This window comes from Grampus griseus (assembly GCF_964374135.1).
Source record: "Grampus griseus genome assembly, chromosome: X".
Lineage (NCBI taxonomy): Eukaryota > Metazoa > Chordata > Mammalia > Artiodactyla > Delphinidae > Grampus > Grampus griseus.
The window spans coordinates 32,803,071-32,824,236 of NC_138999.1; the positions used below are offsets into that span (position 1 = coordinate 32,803,071).

General features: G+C 42.8%; 1 protein-coding gene across 1 annotated transcript in view; it reads left to right on the forward strand.

Moving 5' to 3' along the window:
- Positions 1-560: 560 nt before the first annotated feature.
- LANCL3 (LanC like family member 3) overlaps positions 561-21,166 on the forward strand; it is a gene marked incomplete at both ends in the record, with an annotated part of 93,269 nt that continues 72,663 nt past the window's right edge. The window contains one exon of the mRNA XM_082681394.1: positions 561-1,133. Within this exon, the coding sequence (XP_082537520.1) occupies positions 561-1,133 (573 nt within the window). The remainder of the gene's footprint in view (positions 1,134-21,166) is intronic.

A 21,166-nucleotide genomic window follows, 5' to 3' on the forward strand; every position in this document is an offset into this window, starting at 1 on the left:
ACATGCTCCCAGGTGATGCTGATCTGCTGACTCGAGGAGGGCCACCCTGGAGTACACGAGGGATTCGAGGTCTTCACCTCCGCCGCCAGGTGTGCGTATACCCAGCCTCAGCGTTCCGGATCGGTGTCCCGCGCGTTCCTGGCCTTCCGCCGAGAGGGGAGGAGCCGGGGGCGGAGCGAGAGGAGTGGCGCGGCCCCCGCGTGGGTCCTGCCGGAGATCACCTCGGCCCCTAGGAGAGGCGGCCGAGCTGCGGCGGCGCAGGAGGGGGCGGGTTCGGCAAGGGCGCGGCCTCTGTGAGGGGAGCGCGAGACGCGCATCCCCCGCGCTCGCCGGGGCCACTCGGGAGCCTCGCGGCGATCCGGTGCCCCACTTGGCAATCCGCTCCGCGCTCCTTCCTCGCGCCCGCCTCCTCTTGTCACCTCCCGTCTCAGCCTCCTCGCTCCATTCCGGCCGCATCCACCGCCATCCGAGTGCCTCAAAGAGCGAGAGGTGGTGCGCGGGACCGCAGGGCGCGCCCTCCGGCAGACCCCAGCCCGGCCTTGGCGGGCACGGGCGGCAGCATGGACACCAAGCGCTGCTTCGCCAACCGCTTCGATGACTACCAGGGCAGCCTGCTGGCGGGCCAGTGCGAGGAGGCGGTGGCGCCCTTGGTCACCGCCACCATCGAGCGCATCCTCCAGGAGCTGCCCCCGCTGGGGGGCGGCGCTGAGGGCCGGGGGGCGGCGGCCGCGGCCAGCAGTTGCCAGGGAGGGCTGTACGGCGGCGTGGCCGGGGTGGCCTACATGCTCTACCACGTCTCTCAGAGCCCGCTCTTCGCCGGGGCCCGGGAGCGCTACCTGCGCTCGGCCAAGCGCCTCATCGACGCGTGCGCCCGCGCCGAGGAGTGGGGCGAGCCGGACGCCGACACCCGCGCCGCCTTCCTGCTCGGGGGCGCGGGCGTGTACGCCGTGGCCACGCTTGTGTACCACGCCCTGGGCCGGTCCGACTACGTGCAGCCGCTGGGCAAGTTCCGGTCTCTGTGCGCCGTCTGCGCGCCGGTTTCCTTCCTCGAGTGCGGCTCCGACGAGCTGTTCGTGGGCCGCGCGGGCTACCTGTGCGCCGCGCTCGTGCTCAAGCAGAAACTCGCCCAGGAGGTAAGAGGCAGCCCCGGCCGCGAGGCGGCGCTCGCCGCCTGCCCGGCCCTGCCCCGCCTCCCTGCCCCGAACTCGCGGCTCCGGGAACAGCGTCCCTGGCTGTTCTCCACCTCTCTTTGTTACTCTTTGTCTGACATTGTCGTTTCTTGAGTCCCTTCAGGTTTATCTCCTGGCTTTTTCCCTCTCCCTCTTCTCCCCCCACCCACGCTCAGTGTCTCGGTTGGGATTCTGAGCCTTCGCGCTTTGCTCGTGTTTTACGGCGGACGCGGCACCTCCCCAAAAGCCTCTTTGCCCAGTCGTTTTCTGGAGGCCCTTTCAAGTGAGATATTTTTTAATCCCAAATGAAAGAGATTTCCTTTCCTTTGACCCTCCTGTCAAAAGCTGAAGCACCCTCGAATGTTAGAGTAGTAGAAAATAATAGAAGTTTGGGGGGCTGATTATGCTATTATTGTTTCCATCATTAAGGTGAAGGTAAGTGGCTTCTGCGACCCCCAGGTCTGTAACCCAGAATAACTGCCCAGCTATAGGTCTGATGTGCTTCCTGTGTTGCTTTCTATTCAGTTCATTTTATGGCTCTCATAAAATGCATATCTGGTGGGGTGTCCTCTTTTAAATAAATGTAGACAGAATTTTACCCCATTGGAATCGAATGTGTTTTTGTTTTTTTCATTTTCAAATGCGTCTTTAGGATTGTCAAGACGACAGCATACTTGACAGGGCAGGTTTTCTTAATGAATAGCTTTCCAGTGGCTCCTATGAAGTGAATTGGATTTCACAACTGCATATGGGGTGTGTTTTTTGTTTGTTTCGGATTCACTTTGAATACAGCCTGTGGATATTAGAAGAGAATGTGCCAGTTCCTATAGAGTAGGAAAAAAAAATCCTCCAAAGGATCATAGTAACTAGAGCTGAAAGAGAGGTACTTTCATTCATAACCCACTGGAGCCAAATATTGTTCTAGGGAGGAAGTGACACATTTAACTTGGCTCTGTTTGGGCGAGAGCGGCGTTTGAAGAAAAATTAAAGGCACACAGTGTTTTTAAAGTGTAATTAACTTAGATAACTTCTACAGAAGCAGGCTTGATTTTTGTTTTAATTTATAGCAGGTTAATTCAAGTGAGAAAAAAGATTACTAAAGACTGCACTGTGCTAGCAGGGAAGCAAAGGGCTGTGTGACAAAGTTGTCTTGAAATAGTTCACTCTGCTTCTGAGTCATTGTTATCTGCTGGCGGTTTCCCAAGGGCCCTTCCAGTTGTATAAAACCTTTGAGAAGGCCACAGGGCGATTTACATATCATTTACATTATATTTGCATCTGCTTCTCAGACCTTGCTCTCTGGCGGCAGGCAATTTTCAAATTGTGCGGGTTCCCCCCCCCCAGTTGTTTTCCTTAAACTTGCTGCTTTCCCTTTCTTTGCTTTTCTCTGGAATGGAATGGCAGAGTGGGAGACCCATTAGGCTACGCAGGTGGCAACAGATCAGAAGGACTCCTTGCCCCAAGACTGGTGGCCCAGGGCCAGTCTGCAGTGCTGATCCACAAAGACATTTATTAAGACCTCTCTTTTGCCCTGCTGCCAAACCAGATCTCTCTTCTTATACTAATCAAGTTGAGGTGCTCTGGCCTCTGCTCCCAGGACATAGAACAAGCGCTGAGAGTAAAACAAAAAACAAAACAAAACCCATCTCTTAGCCTGAGCAAATCAGCTAGTCTCAGTGCCAGCCTCAGCTGTGGTAACCCAAAAAGTTCAGGCTTGAAAGGCGCAGGGCAGAGGCTAAGCACGCCAGGCTGGAAGCCCTTTGAGGGGAAAATACAAGTTTTCTGCACCATCCCCACCCCCACGTCCTAGCCTGCATATGGCTTTGCCCTCAGTAGATGACCCATAAGCCTTGAGTAAATTGAATTGTGAACTTCTCTCATTTCTCTATAATGTGTCATTCTGTCCTGGGTTTCTTTTCCTCCAATGTCATTTATATTGACTTTCCTCTGGCTCGGTTACCACCCTAGTCTAGCTCGGCCCTACCCTACTAGGCACATCTTTGCCACCTCATAAGTAGCTGAATGAATGAATCACCCTATCCTGGGATTAGTGCAATATATGTACTCTGAGCTGGCTTCTCTCACTCAAGCCGTTCCACGTATCTCTGAGACCCTAGGTTTCTTTAAAACACTTTTCATTATGTCACTACCCTGCTCAACATCCTGCAGTGGCTCCCTATTACCTTTTCTCTAGTGGCTGCTCATCTCACTCGCCGTTAGACCTAAGATCCTTAAAATGGCTGACGAAGCCCCATGTGACCGGGCCCCTGCTTACCTATTCTACTTTTTGCTCACTCGGCTTCAAGCAGACCAGCCTTCTTGCTGTTTCAGGTATTTATTGTCTCAGAGTGTTTGTACTCTCTGTTCCCTCTGCTTGGAATACTCTTCCCCTAGCTATTTTTATGGTTAGCTCCCTGACCTTGTCCAAGTTAGCTCCTCAATGAGGCCTTCCCTATCCACCCTATTTGAAACTGCCACCTGTCCCCTGACTTATGCCCCTTTCTTACTGCATTTTACTTATTTTGTTTATGTCGTTTTTTAAAATAACAGAACATACTTTATTTTTTAAATTTATTTATTTTTGGCTGTGTTGGGTCTTCGTTGTGTTGCGTGGGCTTCTCACTGCGGTGGCTTCTCTTGTTGCAGAGCACAGGCTCTAGGTGCCCAGGCTGCAGTAGTTGTGGCACGTGGACTCAGTAGTTGTGGCTCGCAGACTCTAGAGTGCAGGCTCAGTAGTTGTGGCGCACGGGCTTAATTGCTCTGTGGCATGTAGGATCTTCAGGACCGGGGCTCAAACCCGTGTCCCCTGCATTGGCAGGTGGATTTTTAAGCACTGCACCACCAGGGAAGTCCCTGTTTATGTCTTCTTAATTAGAATGTAAGTTCCATAAGAGTAGAGAGTTTTTGTTTGATTTCTGTACTTAAGCATTAAGACAGTGCCTGGTATATATCTGGGTACTCAACTTGCCTTGTTTTGGTGGTGCAAATATTATCTACTCTGTGGCTTGCTTCATCACTCAGTTTTAATGGCGTCCCATTTATCAATATCTTCCTTTATGGTGGTGCTTTTGGTGTTAATGTTTAAACAAATCCTTTCCTATTTCAATAAAAACTTTAAAAAAATCCTTTCCTACTGCCAAGATAACAGTAAATATTGGTTGAATGCGTGAATAAATGAATACTAGTTTCGTACAAACTTGACCTCAAATCAAACTTAACCACTAGACCAGTGTTTGTTCAACTTTAACATTATAGGCCTCACCTGCAGATCTTGTTAATAAAATACAGATTCTGATTGAGCAGGGCTGGGATCGGGCCTGAGATGCCGCATTTCTGACAAGTTCCCGGGTGATGCTGATGCTGCTGGTCCAGGGACCACACTTTGACCAGCAAGGCAATACAGTGCTGCATAGATTTCGGCATTATACCAGCCACGTCTATTAAGACACCGTTTTGTGAAGCTTGATATATTTATTTATAAGGTTTTAGTTTAGAATACTGATCACTATATCCTACCATGCTTTCATTATAAGGATCCGCAAGAGGAATTTCTGTCAGGGCTTCGAAACAGGAAGAGTTGAGCTCCTCCTGGAAATGGATTGAATTTTTTAAATCTCCAGGATAAACTGTGTAACTGATTGTGTTTCTCACTTTATGGTGGCTACTAGGAAGCATATGGTAGAATCGTGGTCCAGGTAGCTTATGTACAATACCTTATCACGTGTATTTTTGCATACTAGACTTTGCCCTGGGTTTATCTCATTTTTTTTCGTCTTTCATTTACAGTTTTCTGAATTTTCTTCCTTACATTTGATTTTATTATTTTTGTTTATAAGATTCATACATTAAAGAAAGTGTGTGTATGTAGAGAGACAGACAGACAGACAGAACGAACCACTCTCTCCAGGTAACATACTTTTGGTTAATTTGGCCCTCCTGGAAATACTCAAGTGAAATAGCTTAGAGGGTTTGTTGGGCAGATAGCCTTGAGCAACACAGCACTAAAGTCTTAAGAAATCACACCATAAATACTTGCATTGGGTCTATTCTGCTTTCCAGATTGGTGGAAATGTTGCAGGGAAAAGGAAGTTAGAAAGTATGGTGGAGGGATTAAGGGGGAGGCCTAGGGACCACAGTTAAAATAATAACTTTTGCCCCCTGGTGACCTTGGACCAATAATTTAACATCTTGGAGCCTTAATTTCCTCGCTTGTAAAATGGATTAATAATAGCTTCCTCCTTCGCTTAGTCGGTCATTCATTCATTCAGTGAATGTCAGGTTTCCACGTGTGCCAGGCACCTTGCTAGATGCCAGGATTGAGCAGTGAACAAAAATCAATATATAGTTATGTTGTCAGAAGGGCTTGGAAGGAGGTAAACAGGAAATAAGTGCAGGTGGGGCGGGAGAGGGGAGGGCTGCCGCCTGGCATACATTAGCGGGGAAGCGTTCTCTGCGGTGGTGATGTCCTAGCTCATCACTGAAGCATGAGAATGAAGTGGCTGCCTTAAGGGCAGGCATTCCAGGCCTTGCTGTTCCTAGGGGACAGCAAGGACAAAGCCCCTGAGGTGGGAAAGTGCTTAGAGATTTCGAAGAAAAGGAAGGTAGCCTGCCCAGCTGGAGCAGAGTGCGCAAGGGCTAGAGGGCTGGAGACCAGGCAGGAGCTGTGAGCAGGGGAAAAGCAGATCCTGCAGGGCCGGGGCAGTCCAAGTTAGGAGTTCGCATTTGTTTCAGGTTGAAACGGGAATGTCTTCATCTTATTCACCTTTCAAAAGAAGATTTCCCTGGTTTTCTGTGTAGATAATGGGTTGACCAGTATTAAGAAGGGTCACAAGGGGGGCTGATTAGAGGGGGTCTAAACCCCTTTTGTGCCAAGGACTCCTTTGTAAATCTTGTGAAACCTACAGTACCTCTTTTTCAAGGACATTTTTAGATGCATAAAATACACAGGATTACAAAGGAAGCTAATTATATTAACATTCGGTTACCAAAACATTTAAAAAATGTGTGATGCAGTAGCATACGTGCTGCTTGATTAACACATTCAATAAGGTTTTGCAGCGGCGTCTAAGGATGATTGTACACTTGTATCATGAGGGTCAATGATATTTCAACATATCTTCAACAACTGCAGCGTGACATGAATATATCTGTGATTTCTATAGGTGGCAAAGTCACAAGTACTCCTGGGTGGTTCGTGGTCTGCATTCATAATGAAAGGAAATGCCAAGTTGTTTAAATAAGATTGGAGAAAATATAGATGTGATTTTCTTTTCCCAAAGGGGACTGTTCTGGAAGTTGCTGCAATGACTCACCCTAGATAAAGTGCCTAGTGTAGTGCTTGACACAAAGTACCTGCTTAATGAGATCAATGGTATTTCCCTTTGCACTACTAACAAAAAATCGAAAGTGATTCTGAACATCACATAGAAAATTATACCCAATACAAGGAATCTATCTTACTGCCATGATTAAAGGAAAACACCTTTTGCCAGATTGTTAGTTGTGTCCTTAGCTCATTGCTAAGGCAGGTGGTTGGCAGCTGTCTAAGCGGGGATGCCTTTAGCTGCAAATAATGGAATGTCCAGTGGAAAATGATCTAAATCAGGTAACGGGGCCACACAGCAGGGGGTGAGCGGCGGGCAGACGAGAGAGCGAAGCTTCATCTGCTGCTCTCCATCGCTCACATTACCACCTGAACCATCCCCCCCCTCTCCCCCCCACCCCCGTCCACGGAGAAATCGCATTCCACGAAACTGGTCCCTGGCGCCAAAAAGGTTGGGGACTGCTGATCTAAATAATGGGAACAGTATTACCTCACTTGACAAGGAGTGTAGAGCTAGGTCATTCCAGGATTGGTTCAGCAACTCAGGAAAATCATGAGAACCCAAGCCCTTCCTGACCTTTTTCTCTGCTATTCTGGGTGTCTGAGCTGTATCACTCTTCAAAATTGCAAGATGGCTGCTGCCATTCCAAGCATTGTGTTCCCATACAACTGGGTCTGAGGTTTTTTTCTTTGAATTTTTTTTCTTATCGTATGGAACATTCTATCCTTGAAGAATTTCCCTTCTGCCTCATTGCCCAGCAGTTGGTCAACAACCCAGCACTGGCCACTTCTCGTTTCTGGGGATGCCGAAAAGGCTAATATCCTTCATTTCTAACCTCTGACCTCTAGTGGATGCAGGTTCTGACAAGAAGAAAGGGGAGGGCAATGGCTGTTGGGTCGTTACCAAAGTGTCTGCCCCTTGGCTCCCTTACCCAGGTCTGTCTCATGACCTCCCACTTGGCTATTGTCAATAATGCTCCAATGAACATGGAGACGCAGATATCTCCTCCAGATCCTGTTTTCATTTCATTTGGATAAATGCCCAGAAGTGGGAATTCTGGATCATATGGTAGTTCTAGTTTTACTTTTTTGAGGAACATCCATACTGTTGTCCGTAGTTGTCGTAGCAACTTACATTCCTGCCAACAGTGTACAACAGTTCTCTTTCTGCATCCTCACCAGTACTTGTTATCTCTTGCCTTTTTGCTGATAGTCATTCTGACAGGTGTGAGGAGATACCTCATCGTGGTTTTGATTTGCATTTCCCTGATAGTGATACTGAACACCTTTTCATCCAACTGCTGGCTGTTTGTATGTCTTCTTTGGAGAGATGTCTGTGCAGTTCCTCTGCCCATTTTTTTAATTGAGTTGTTTGTTTTGCTATAGAGTTGTATGAGTTCTTTATATATTTTGAATATTAACCTCTTATGGTTCACAAATATTTGCTCCTATTCCATAGGTTGCCTTTCCTTTTTGTTAGTAGTTTCTCTTTGCTGTGCAGAAGCTTTTTAGTTTGATGTAGTTCCACTTATTTTTGATTTTGTTGCTTGTGCTCTTGGTGTCATATCCAGAAAATCACGGCCAAGACCAGTGTCAAGGAGCTTTTCCCCTATGTTTTTTCCCAGGAGTTTTACATTTTCAGGTCTTATGTTTAAGCCTTTAATCCATTTCAAGCTAATTTTTGTAAGTGGTGTAAGATAGGGGTCCAGTTTCATTTTTCTGCATGTGGTTATCCAGTTTTCTCAATGCCATTTATTATTGAGACTATCATTTCCCCGTTGAGTATTCTTGGCTCCCATATCAAGTATTAGTTGACCATATATGTGAGGGTTTATTTATGGGCTTTTGATTCTGTTCCATTGGTCTGTGTGTCTGTTTTTATGTCAGTATGATACCATTTTGATTACTATAGCATTGTAATATAGTTTGAAATCAGGAACTATGATGCCTCTAGCCCTGTTCTTTTTTCTCAAGATTGCTTTGGCTATTCGGGGTCTTTTGTGGTTCTGTATGAATTTTAGGACTGTGTTTCTCTTTCTGTGAAAATGCCATTGGAATTTTGATAGCAATTGGATTGAATCTATAGATAGCTTTGGGTAGTATGGACATCTTAATATCATTCCTGATCCACAAACACAGGATCTCTTTCCATTTATTTATCTTTAATTTCTTTCATCCAAGTCTTAACAGTTTTCAGTGTATAGATCTTTCACCTCCTTGGTTAAATTTATTCAGAAGTATTTCATTTTGATATTATTATTATAATGGGATTTCTTTATTTTTCAGATAGTTTTTTTAGTGTACAGAAGCACAACTGATTTTTGTATGTTGATGCTGTAACCTGCAACTTTACTGAATTCATTTATTCTAGCACTTTTTTGGTAGACTCTTTAGGACTTTCTATATATATGATTATGATTATATCATCTGCAAACAGACAATTTTACTTCTTCCTTTCTGATTTGGATACCTTTTATTTCTTTTTATTGCCTAATTGCTCTGGCTAAAACTTCAGTACTATGTTGAATAAGAGTGAGAGTGGGCAGCCTTGTGTTGTTCCTGATCTTAGAGTAAAAGCTTTCAACCTTTCACCATTGAGTATGATGTTAGCTGTGGGCTTGTCATATATGGTATTTATTATGTTGAGGTATATCCTGTCTATACCCAATTTGTTCACTTTTTATCATTAAAAGTTGTTGAATTTTGTCAGATTCTTTCTTTATCTGCATCTATTGAGATGATCATTATTTTTATCTTTCATTATATTAATGTGATGTATCACGTTTTCAGAGGAAAACATTTTTTTATTTACTCATTCAGTTACTTATTGAACAGACTATGTGCCATGCAGTGTCCTTTGTACTATGTATTCATTTTTATTTTCATTTTTTCAGCTGTACTGAGGTATAATTGACAAACAGAATTGTAAGATGTTTAAAGCGTACATCATGGTGACTTGATATATGTAAACATTGTAAAAGGATGCTTACCATATAGTTAATTAACACATCCATCACCTCACATATTTGCATTTGTTAAACCATCCTTGCATCCCAAGGATCAATCCTACTTGGTCCTTGGGTATGATCCTATTAATGTGCTCCTGAATTCAGTTTGCTAGTATTTTGTTGAGAATTTTTACATCTCTATTCATCAGGAATATTGGCCTGTAGTATTCTTTTCTTGTAGTGTTCCTATCTGGCTTTAGTATGAGAGTAATGCTGGGCTCATAAAATGAAGTCGGACATGTTCCCTCCTTCTTTTGGAAGAGTTTGAGAAGGACTGACATTAATTTTCCTTTCAATGTTTGGTAGTGTTCACTAGTGAAACCATCTTGTCCTGGACTTTTCTTTGTTGAGAGGTTTTTGATTACTGATTCAATATCCTTAGTCATTATTGGTCTGTTTAGACTTCTATTTCTTCATGATTCAGTCTTCGTAAGTTGTATGTTTCTAGGAATTTATCCATTTCTTCTAGCTTGTCCAATTTGTTGGCATATAATTGTTTATAGTAGTCTCTTATATTTTGTATTTCTGTGATATCAGTTTTAGTGTCTCTTTAATTTCTGATTTGGGGTCTTCTCTCTCTTTTTGTCTTAGTCTAGCTAAAAGTTTGTCAATTTTGTTTGTCTTTTCAAAGAACCAATTCTTAATTTCATTGATTCTTTTCTCGTATTACTCCTCTTCTCCATTTCATTTATTTTGGCTCTAATGTTTGTTTATAATTTCCTTCCTTCTGCTAACTTTGGGCTTGTTTTTTTTTTTTCTTTTTCTGGTTCCTAGAAGTGTAAATGTTAGGTTGTTTGAGAGTTTTTTTCCTGAGTTTTTCTTAAAAATTATTACTGTCATACTCACAAGGTAAACACAAACAATAAGAGGATACAGAAAGATATACAGGCATACCTCAAAGATATTGTGGATTCAGTTCCAAACCACTGCAATGAAGCGAATGTCTCAGTGAAGCAAGTCACATGAAGTTTTTGATTTCCCAGTGCAGATAAGTTATGTTTACTCTTATATTGTAGTCTGTTAAGTGTGCAATAGCATTATGTCTAAAAAAACAGTGTACACACCCTAGTTAAAAAATGCGTTATTGCTAAAAAATGCTAACCATCTCAGCCTAACATTAGCGAATCATGATAGTAACATCAGAGATCACAGACCATCATATCAAATATAATAATAATGAAAAAGTTTGAAATAGGGAGAGAATTACCAAAATGTGACTCAGAGGCACAAAGTGAACAAATGGTGCTAGAAAAATGGCTCTGATACATTTGCTTGACACAGTGCTGCCACAAACCTTCAATTTGTAAAGCAAGAAAAAAAAGGCAATGTCTGTGAAGCACAATGAAGTGCATAAAACAAGGTATGCATGTTTAAAAAAATGTCTTCTTTGAACATTTTTAAAGAAATATTCTGGATATATAAAATACCTATATTTTTATCCATTTATGTGATATTCTGTATGTGTGTGTGTGTGTGTGTATGTATGTGAGTGTGTGTGTGTATTGGGTTGGCCAAAAAGTTAGTTTGGGTTTTTCCATAAGATCTGATGGAAAAACCAAACGAACTTTCTGGCCAACCCAATATATACATACACACGCTACAGCTTGTTCTCTTATGTGCCTTGTGCACCTTTGCACATTACTGTGTAGAGAGATCTCATTCTTTATACTGGTTTGATTTAATAGCTGTACCATAATTTAACTATTATTGATGGACATTAAGTTGATTCAAACTTTTTTCCTTTTTCGCTATCAAAATTAATGCTGTAAAGTATACACACTACTACATATAATGTGCATATATACGTATACAACATTTACATATACATACATACATATGTCTGTATATGTATCTTTGCCTTCTGTTGCAAGTATATATGTAGGATAAATTTTTAAAACCCAATTGCTGAGTCACAGTTTATAGATATTTTTCTCTTGATGGAGATTATCAAACTGTTCTCCAAAAAGGTTACATCAATTTCCATTCCCTTCATGAGCATTTGGGGGTGCCTGTTTTCCCACATTATTTTCTCTTTTCTTTTTTTTTTTTACATTTTATAATCTAAACTGTTTTTTTGAATATTATTTAATTTTTATGCAGCAGGTTCTTATTATCTGTTTTATACATATTAGTGTATACATGTCAATCCCAATCGCCCAATTCATCCCACCCCCACCGCTTTCCCCCCTTGGTGTCCATACGTTTGTTCTCTACATCTGTGTCTCTATTTCTGCCTTGCAAACCAGTTCATCTGTGCTGTTTTTCTAGATTCCACATATATGCGTTAATATATGATTTTTTTTTTCTCTTTCTGACTTCACTCTGTATGACAGACACTAGGTCCATCCACCTCACTACAAATAACTCAATTTCGTTCCTTTTTATGGCTAATACTCCATTTTATATATGTGCTACATCTTCTTTGTCCATTTGTCTGTCAATGGGCATTTAGGTTGCTTCCATGTCCTGGCTATTGGAAACAGTGCTGCAGTGAACATTGGGGTGCGTGTGTCTTTTTTTTTTTTTTTTTTTTTTTTTTTTGTGCGGTACGCAGGCCTCTCACTGTTGTGGCCTCTCCCGTTGTGGAGCACAGGCTCCGGATGCGCAGGCTCAGTGGCCATGGCTCACAGGCCTAGGCACTCCGCGGCATGTGGGATCTTCCCAGACCGGGGCACGAACCCGTGTCCCCTGCATCGGCAGGTGGACTCTCAACCACTGCGCCACCAGGGAAGCCCGCATGTGTCTTTTTGAATTATGGTTTTCTCTGGGTATATGCCCAGTAGTGGGATTGCTGGATCATATGGTAATTCTATTTTTAGTTTTTTAAGGAACCATCATACTGTTCTTCATAGTGGCTGTATCAATTACATTCCCACCAACAGTGCAAGAGGGTTCCCTTTTCTCCACACCCTCTCCAGCATTTGTTGTTTGTAGATTTTCTGATGATGCCCATTCTAACTGGTGTGAGGAGATACCTCATTGTAGTTTTGATTTGCATTTCTCTAATAATAGTGATGTTGAGCAGCTTTTCATCTGCCTGTTGGCCATCTGTATGTCTTCTTTGGAGAAATGTCTATTTAGGTCTTCTGCCCGTTTTTTGATTGGGTTGTTTGTTTTTTTAATATTGAGCTGCATGAGCTGTTTATATATTTTGGAGATTAATCCTTTGTCTGTTGATTTGTTTGCAAATATTTTCTCCCATTCTGAGGGTTGTCTTTTCATCTTGTTTGTTGTTTCCTTTGCTGTGCAAAAGCTTTTAAGCTTTATTAGGTCCCATTTGTTTATTTTTGTTTTTATTTCCATTACTCTAGGAGGTGGATCAAAAAAGATCTTGCTGTGATTTATGTCAAAGAGTGTTCTTCCTATGTTTTCCTCTAAGAGTTTTATAGTGTCCGGTCTTACATTTAGGTCTTTAATCCATTTTGAGTTTATTTTTGTGTATGGTGTTAGGGAGTGTTCTAATTTCATTCTTTTACATGTAGCTGTCCAGTTTTCCCAGCACCACTTATTGAAGAGACTGTCTTTTCTCCATTGTATATCCTTGCCTCCTTTGTCATAGATTAGTTGACCATAGGTGTGTGGGCTTATCTCTGGGCTTTCTATCCTGTTCCATTGATCTATATTTCTGTTTGGGGGCCAGTACCATATTGTCTTGATGACTAGCTTTGTAGTATAGTCTGAAGTCAGGGAGTCTGATTCCTCCAGCTCCGTTTTTTTCCCTCAAGACTGCTTTGGCTATTTGGGGTCTTTTGTGTCTCCATACAAATTTTAAGATTTTTTGTTCTAGTTCTGTAAAAAATGCCCTTGGTAATTTGCTAGGGATTGCATTGAATCTGTAGATTGCTTTGCGTGGTATAGTCATTTTCACAATATTGATTCTTCCAGTTCAAGAACGCGGTATATCTCTCCGTTTGTGTCATCTTTGATTTCTTTCATCAGTGTCTTATAGTTTTCTGAATACGGCTCTTTCACCTCCTCAGGTAGGTTTATTCCTAGGTATTTTATTCTTTTGGTTGCAATCCCACATTAGCTTCAGTACTAGGTTTCATGAGACTTTTTAGTATATGACAAACTGATGGGTAAAAAATGAGGATGGAAATTTCTCAGATAGGAAATGTGTCCTCTTTTCGTTCCATTCAGCATTCACTGAACAAAATGCACATGCAAGATTTCACGCAGTCTGAATTTGAGTGGTCCCTGGTTTGTAAGCAGCAGTGTGTTGTTCATTGCATAAGTAAACCCTGCAGTTTGGCTTGAAATGACAGCAGGTTGGGGAAACTGGACCTTTGTAAGCTGAATCCAGTTCATAATTGCTCGATTATAGACCTATCAGGGAATGGGGCACTTCTGTGGGCTGCATCTTAGATCCTTTGTTACTCTTGATCCAGAACCCTGTGATGGCTGAAAGGACATAAGAGCTAGCACTGCTTGATCCCTTGTTGTGCACACTGTTGTAAGCACTTTACAGATATTATGTCATTTAATACTTATGACCTAGGCACCAGTACTATCTCCATCCTCCCCAGTGAGGGAACCGAGGCACAGAGAGGCTGTGGAACTTGTTCCAGGTTACACAGCTAGTCAGCGGCAGAGGGGGGTTCCATCCCCACAGGCTGGTCGCCAAATCTGTGCTTTCAGTGCGCGCTCTTCACACTTTAACGTGCACGCAGATCTCCTGGGGATCCTGGTAAAAATCAGGTTTTGATTCAGCAGGTCTGGGGTGAGGCCCAAGATACTGCATCTCTAGCAAGCTCCCAAGTGACGCTGCTGCTGCTGGTTCATTGAGAAGATTTGAGTAAAAAGCTTGAAGTCACTATTTTTTTTCAATTTTATGGGATTGCCTGTCAACAGATTTGACTGATCCCCCCCCCCCGCCTCCGCCAAACTTCATGATTTTCATCGTTTGTCCTTTGTACTGAAAATGATTTCTTCCACAAATGCCAGAATATCAGCTTTCCAATTCGTGGGTGACGCTGAAGGAAAGAATCCCTGCCTGGCACATCTTCTTGCAGGTTTAAGGACTCTGAGTGACTACATGGATTTCTTTTTTTCTGATAAATATAATTTTGCACTATATACACAAGGATTTTGTTGTTGTTTGTTTTCTACATTTCTTTAAAGGTCCAAATAGACCATGCTCCAGCAGTTTTAAATCCTTTCATAATAAGAGACACTATCATTCCCAGATCAGATCGAAAACATGATGCTCATAGAACTACTCCCATTTTAGAATCATTCACTTAAATTTACCTGTGTGACATAAATTAAATTGAAGATGCGTAGACTTTTTTCCTTTTTTTTTCTTCTGATACAGTAATATAACACAGAATAATGTGGATTTCCTTGGAGATAACTTGTTTACCCCTTTTAATTAATCTACTAATATACATTCCACTAAAACCTAAACTTATCATTTGTATTGTAATTACTTGGAGAGAGCATGGTTCATAATTTCTTATTACTGAAGAAGTAAATTGGGGAAATGTGCATAGTAAAAATTATTTTTTTGCTGCACCTCGTGGCACGTGGAACTTCCCCAACCAGGGATTGAACCTGTGCCCCCTGCATTGCAAGTGCAGAGTCTTAACCACTGGACCACCAGGGAAGTCCCAAAATTATTTTAAATGTACTGAATTATTTGTTTTGCCAATAACCTGACCTCCCAGTGTTCCATAAGAAGGTGGTTTTAATGGAATTTCACTATATTTATTGACTTCTGAATGTGAAAATGATAGATTGTATTAATTTTTTATTAACTTGGCTAATTTCCTCTTTGCTGGTTAATGAGAGATGTTTGTCACTCGACTGACTCCTACACAACACACAGTGGATTTCCTCCATGTGTGGAGGGGGTCCTTTAATATCCCCATGTGGTGATGGTCTCTTGGTAAACTTGCCATGATGTGTCCAAATAAGCATTTCTCTTCGTGATTCACTTTTACTGATTACTGTCTGACCTACATTCACTAATTAAGTACAATGCCTTGGACGTTGGATGTTTGGTTTGTCTCAAAAACATGTTGTTCTCATGCGTTATTTATATATATCTAAGTACCTCTTATCGTTTCCTAGTTACTTTCTTTATGGATTTAGCTACTAAGGAAGCCTACCAAGTTAACAGACTCATTATTCTTGGGGTGCTAGCCACTTGGACAAATGGAATTTTCAAGAAGTCATTTGATCCATTCTTTGTTTTTTTTTTGTTTTTTTTTTTGCGGTACGTGGGCCTCTCACCGTTGCGGAGCACAGGCTCCGGACGCGCAGGCTCAGCAGCCATGGCTCACGGGCCCAGCCGCTCCGCGGCACGTGGGATCTTCCCGGACCGGGTCACGAACCCGTGTCCCCTGCATCGGCAGGCGGACTCTCAACCACTGCGCCACCAGCGAAGCCCCTGATCCATTCTTTCTTTTAGCAAGCTGAACAAAGAAGTGTTTTGTGTAAGGTCACATTTCCTTTTCTGAATAGCTTTACACATTCAACAACCCAGACAAATGAATGCCTTTGACACTGTGAATTGTGAGCATTGCCTCCTGGGCCATAAAGAAGCTGTTTCCCAGATGAGAGGCAGTGTTACAGACTTCATGGGTGAGAACATCATCTGAATGAGAGGTGGCAAAACAAATATTGGTCATAGCGTTATGTGAAGTTAGCTGTTACTGTACCCATCTACTGGCTCCATTGCTTTGCATAGAATGGATTCCCCCTGCTCAGTGGTGTATTGAAGTCTGGTGTCCATGGCAACCGAAGCATCGCCAGTCTCAAAGCAAATACTATGGGGACCAGCTGAATCTCCACTCCTACAGTGACTTTAGGAGGGAGCCACATTCCTAACAAACTTTGCGGCTATCTAAGGCTGAAGAGAACCAGTGCTCAACCAGAAAGGAGGTATTGTTCTCATGCACATTTCAGTAACATAATTTTGCTATTTAAAATGTTTCCTCTTTCCTTGTAAGACAAAGAGAATTGCGCGTGTGTCAGGTGCAGCTGTTGAAATAGGTTAGCGTCTCAATGAAGGTATTAAAAGGTGATGGTTAAGAATAGGGCTTTTGGGACTTCCCTGGTGGTCCAGTGGGTAAGACTCTGCACTCCCAATGCAGGAGGCCTGGGTTCCATCTCTGGTCCGGGAACTAGATCCTGCACACATGCCGCAAATAAGAAGTCCACAGGCAGCAACTAATGAAGCCCAGGGCCGCGTACCGCAACTAAAGATCTGTGTGCTGCAACTGAGACCCAGTGCAGCCGAAATTAAATAAATAAATTAGTATTTTTTTTAAAAAAGAGATTACTTAAAAAGAACAGGGCTTTCAGTCATATAGCCTTGGGATTGAATCGTGGCTCCATCACAGTAGCAGGTTGACCTCAGCCATGTTACTTAGCATCTTTGAGGCTTGATTTCCTCATCTGCAAAATGTAACACAAGCTATTAAATGCACCCACTTCATAGGTGTGGTATGAAGATCCACTGAGAATGTGCGTGTAACATGCTTAGCAGAGGGTCTGCTAGGCACAGAGTAAAGACTCTGTATAAGTCAGTCCTTGTTTTATTAGTATTTTGAGTATTATTGTCATTAATGTAAGTGAGACCCTGTGTTAACTAAATAATACAAGTATGCTTTTTGGACATTCAGCCCGTCTAATATTCCCTGTGGTGTTAGTCAGAGCTGCTATGCCCCTGATCACATAAGCAAGGCTTTGAGATCTTCAAACAGAGGCCATAAAGGGCTGGAGGGAAATATCCTCTGCTCTGCCACACAGGAGATTAAGCTGAGCAGCTCACAGAGATTGTGTCAAAGTAAATCGAGTGGCTGGTCATCACGCCCGAAACCTGAAGCCATGCAAGTTACCCTTTGCACTTTGCTTCCTCCAGGAGGGTGTTCTTTTCTCTTTTTAAAATTTCAGGCTCCTTGAAGACTTAATCTAGGAATTGGCTTTCCTGTGTCTGATTTGTACTGCTCAGAGTAAATCACCTAATTGGCTTTATCGGCAGTAAATTGCTATGCAGGTGATGTTGGAATGTTTGTTTTTTGCTCTCTTCCCCCAGAACCTGAGTGGTAGATTCAAGGACCTCTTTCCTGCTCTTAAGTTCTCTTCTTTGCTTCTAAAGATCATTTGCTTGCATGGCGCTAATTCAGAATTTCAGACAAATTTCAGTAGTTGTGTCTCTGGCGAAATGACAACTTCAAATGAGTTTTCCTCAGCAAATGTTCCCGATCATGTACAGTTGGTAGCTTGTTTCAGAAAAGGATTAATACAATTAAGGATTCTTCCAAGTGTTTCTTCAGCTTCTGGGCCCAGAAATTATGTTTTTCTTGCATTAATGCACTTTTCTATTTGCATTTCAAGGCTATGTCATATGGACTCACTGTCAATTTTACAAACTTAAATCTATGTTTTACTCTTCAGCTGCTATTCATATTCATTTATGACATGATGATCTTGATATGTATAAACTATACTACTCTATTAGTAGAGGCATCATTGAGTTCTTATCCCTAATCATTGAGGTGTCATGTATAATCATTAGTTCTGCTTACAATCTTCAATACCATACCAAGTGGTTCTAGGTCTGTGGCCTTCATCTCCACGGGGGTCTATTATATCTTTCTCTGACCTGTGGCCTTAGGTCAGTGTTTCGCACACTTGAGGGTGTATTAGAGTCCCTTGGAGGGCTTGTTCCATCCCCAGAGTTTCTGATTCCGTAGGTCTGGAGTCGGGCCTGAGACTTTGCGCTGTTAACAAGTTCCACTGATGCTGCTGCTCGCCTGGAGACTACTTTTTTAGAACCACTGCCTTAGACCATACCCTTAACCTTGGCCGAGCGTGTCTGACATGTGGGAACTGGGTGAAGGCATGTGGTGGTAGTACCACAAACTTATCACCACCACCAGAAAAGAACTCAAAAGACAGGACTCAGATTTTCCTGGTGGTGCAGTGGTTAAGAATCCGCCTGCCAATGCAGGGGACACGGGTTCGAGCCCTGGTCCGGGAAGATCCCACATGCCGCAGAGCAACTAAGCCCGTGCACCACAACTACTGAGCCTGCGCTCTAGAGCCCGCGAGCCACAACTACTGAGCCCGTTCGCCACAACTAGTGAAGCCCGTGCGCCTAGAGCCCGTGCTCCGCAGCAAGAGAAGCCACTGCAATGAGAAGCCCATGCACCACAACGAAGAGTAGCCCCCAGTCGCCGCAATGAAGGCCCAACGCAGCCAAAAATAAAATGTAAATAAATAAATAAATTTATATATATATATATATATATATATAAAGATAGGACTCACTATATTACAGGCACTGTGGTTAACATATTATATCCATTTCAGGGGAGAAAACTGGGACTTAGGTTCAGTAACTTGCCTGTCATCACACAGCTGGTCAAGCAGTTAAAGCCACAGTTTTCAGACTACAGAGCTTCTTTTAGAGATTTAAGTCAGGTTAGATTTCTGCATGTTTTTCTAGTAATGTATACACTGCCAAGAGGAGAGTGAGTTGTACCCCAAGCCACGTGGAAGGATAGTTTTAACTTGGCTCTCTGAACCTCAGGGTGTTTCTGAAGTTCAACTTAAGATTGAATAAAAATGGCAGTACAGGAGAGGGCTCTACATTGGTCCCAAAGTTCCAGAAGCCTGTAAGACTCAACTTCAACTTTGTCATTTACAAGTTTGATAGAGTGGTTAGACTCCAGGATCCTTTCCCAAACTCGAGCAGCTAGATGATGGTCTTAGGCCAGGTTCTCCAAAACCTGACTCAGATATGGGCACGCTCCATTAAGGAAGAGTTCTCAGGAGAAACCAGTATGGGAGTGGGGGAAACAGTGAAGGGTCAGAAGCCAAAACAAAGGTGTGATTTTAGGCTAAGCCCCAGCTTTCTGTCTCATTCTGTAGGGGAGCTCCAGAGTGTAAATCACATCTCAGAATTTGTCCTGACTGGAGGTATCGCTCGCCCACCAGTAATTCACTACAGCTGCGTGTGTGTGGGCGTGATCCTCCAGGTACTTCAAGGCTTCTGGAACCGTGGGGCAAATGTGAAGCCACATGAGTTGCTGGGTTTAAGGGGCCCACCAGCATGTTGGATGGAAAAAGAATAAAAAGAGATTCTAAAGGCTTCTAAGAAGAAAAACAAAACTGCTTCCTTAAAAGGATTTGCACTGGACTTTGAATAGCAACTTAAGAAGCTACAGGAGAACGGAGAAAGGCCCCCAAAGTTCACTAAGAAAATTCTCAACTAGAATTCTATAGCAGCCAAAATTATCAAATGTTAGAGTAGAAAAAAATCTTTGCAAGTTCTCAGAAAAACAGAACATTTTTTTTCTTTCAAAAGCATGAGGCAGAGGTAATCTAGCTTCACAGAATGTGTTAAAAAAACTTAGGGGCCAGACGTTCCAAATGAACCAGCCACCATGTGGAACACTGCAAGAGCTGGTAAAACATTTTTAAGGGGGGTCCAATGCGATGGGAGAATGAACCAAGAAATAGGAAAATATGAGATCTCAAAACCTGGAGCTCCAATGCAGGTGGGATCAGAAAACTTCGAGAGTGATGGTAAGGGACAGCCCGAGATGACAGCTCGGTATCAGGCCTTGAAGGCAGCTGGTAAGTACTGAAGCAGAGCTACAGCCTGGATGATGCTAAGAGAAAAAACAAAAAATAGAATAGGCAGCTTACCTGATATGTTTGGCTGTACCTAGGGGAGTTTTGCAAATTTGTTGGAAAGTTTGGGCATGAATTTGGTGTAGACAAAATAGAAAACCGAACAATATTATAAGAAAAGGAAATTGGGCTTCCCTGGTGGCACAGTGGTTAAGAATCTGCCTGCCAACGCAGGGGACATGGGTTTGAGCCCTGGTCCGGGAAGATCCCACATGCCACGGAGCAACTAAGCCCGTGTGCCACAACTACTGAGCCTGTGCTCTAGAGCCCGCGAGCCACAACTACTGAGCCTACGTGCCACAACTACTGAAGCCCACGTGCCTAGAGCAACAAGAGAAGCCACCGCAATGAGAAGCCCATGCACCACAACAAAGAGTAGCCCCCGCTCGCCGCAACTAGAGAAAGCCCGTGCAGCAACGAACACCCAATGCAGCCAAAAATAAATAAAAATAAAATAATTTTTTTTAAAAAAGGAAATTATTAACTTGTGCGGGGGGCACGGGGAGAAAGGAAATGGTAATCACTGCAAATGGCTTTGTTTAATGGATATTGATTTAACCTCATATTGTTTGGGAAAAAAAGTGATATAACTGTTTTGGGTATTTGGGAAAGGAAATGTATGTGTGGAGAGATTATAAGAGAGCTAAGTCTTCATCTTCCATGTTAGGAGATTAATAGATAACACCTTTGATGGAAAAGTCAAGAAATAGCTGTACAAGCATCTCATCTAGAAATATGAAGATAAGTAGCTAGACAAAAATGCCCAAAACAATGTTTTCAGTTTTTGCCTTGGAGGAGTCAGAATGTGGATGGGGAGGGGTGGGGCGGGAGCCTGCTATTATTTTAAAGAACTCTTCACTTTTTAAGTTATGCACATGTATTTCTTTGAGAAATATAAATGCCAAGAAAATAAGAACTATTTTTCTTAATCTCACCTGTGCTTTTTAGCTGTGATTTCTCCATATTCTCTTCTTCACATATATCTTATTCCTGCTCGATGATTGTTCTCAGAGAACATC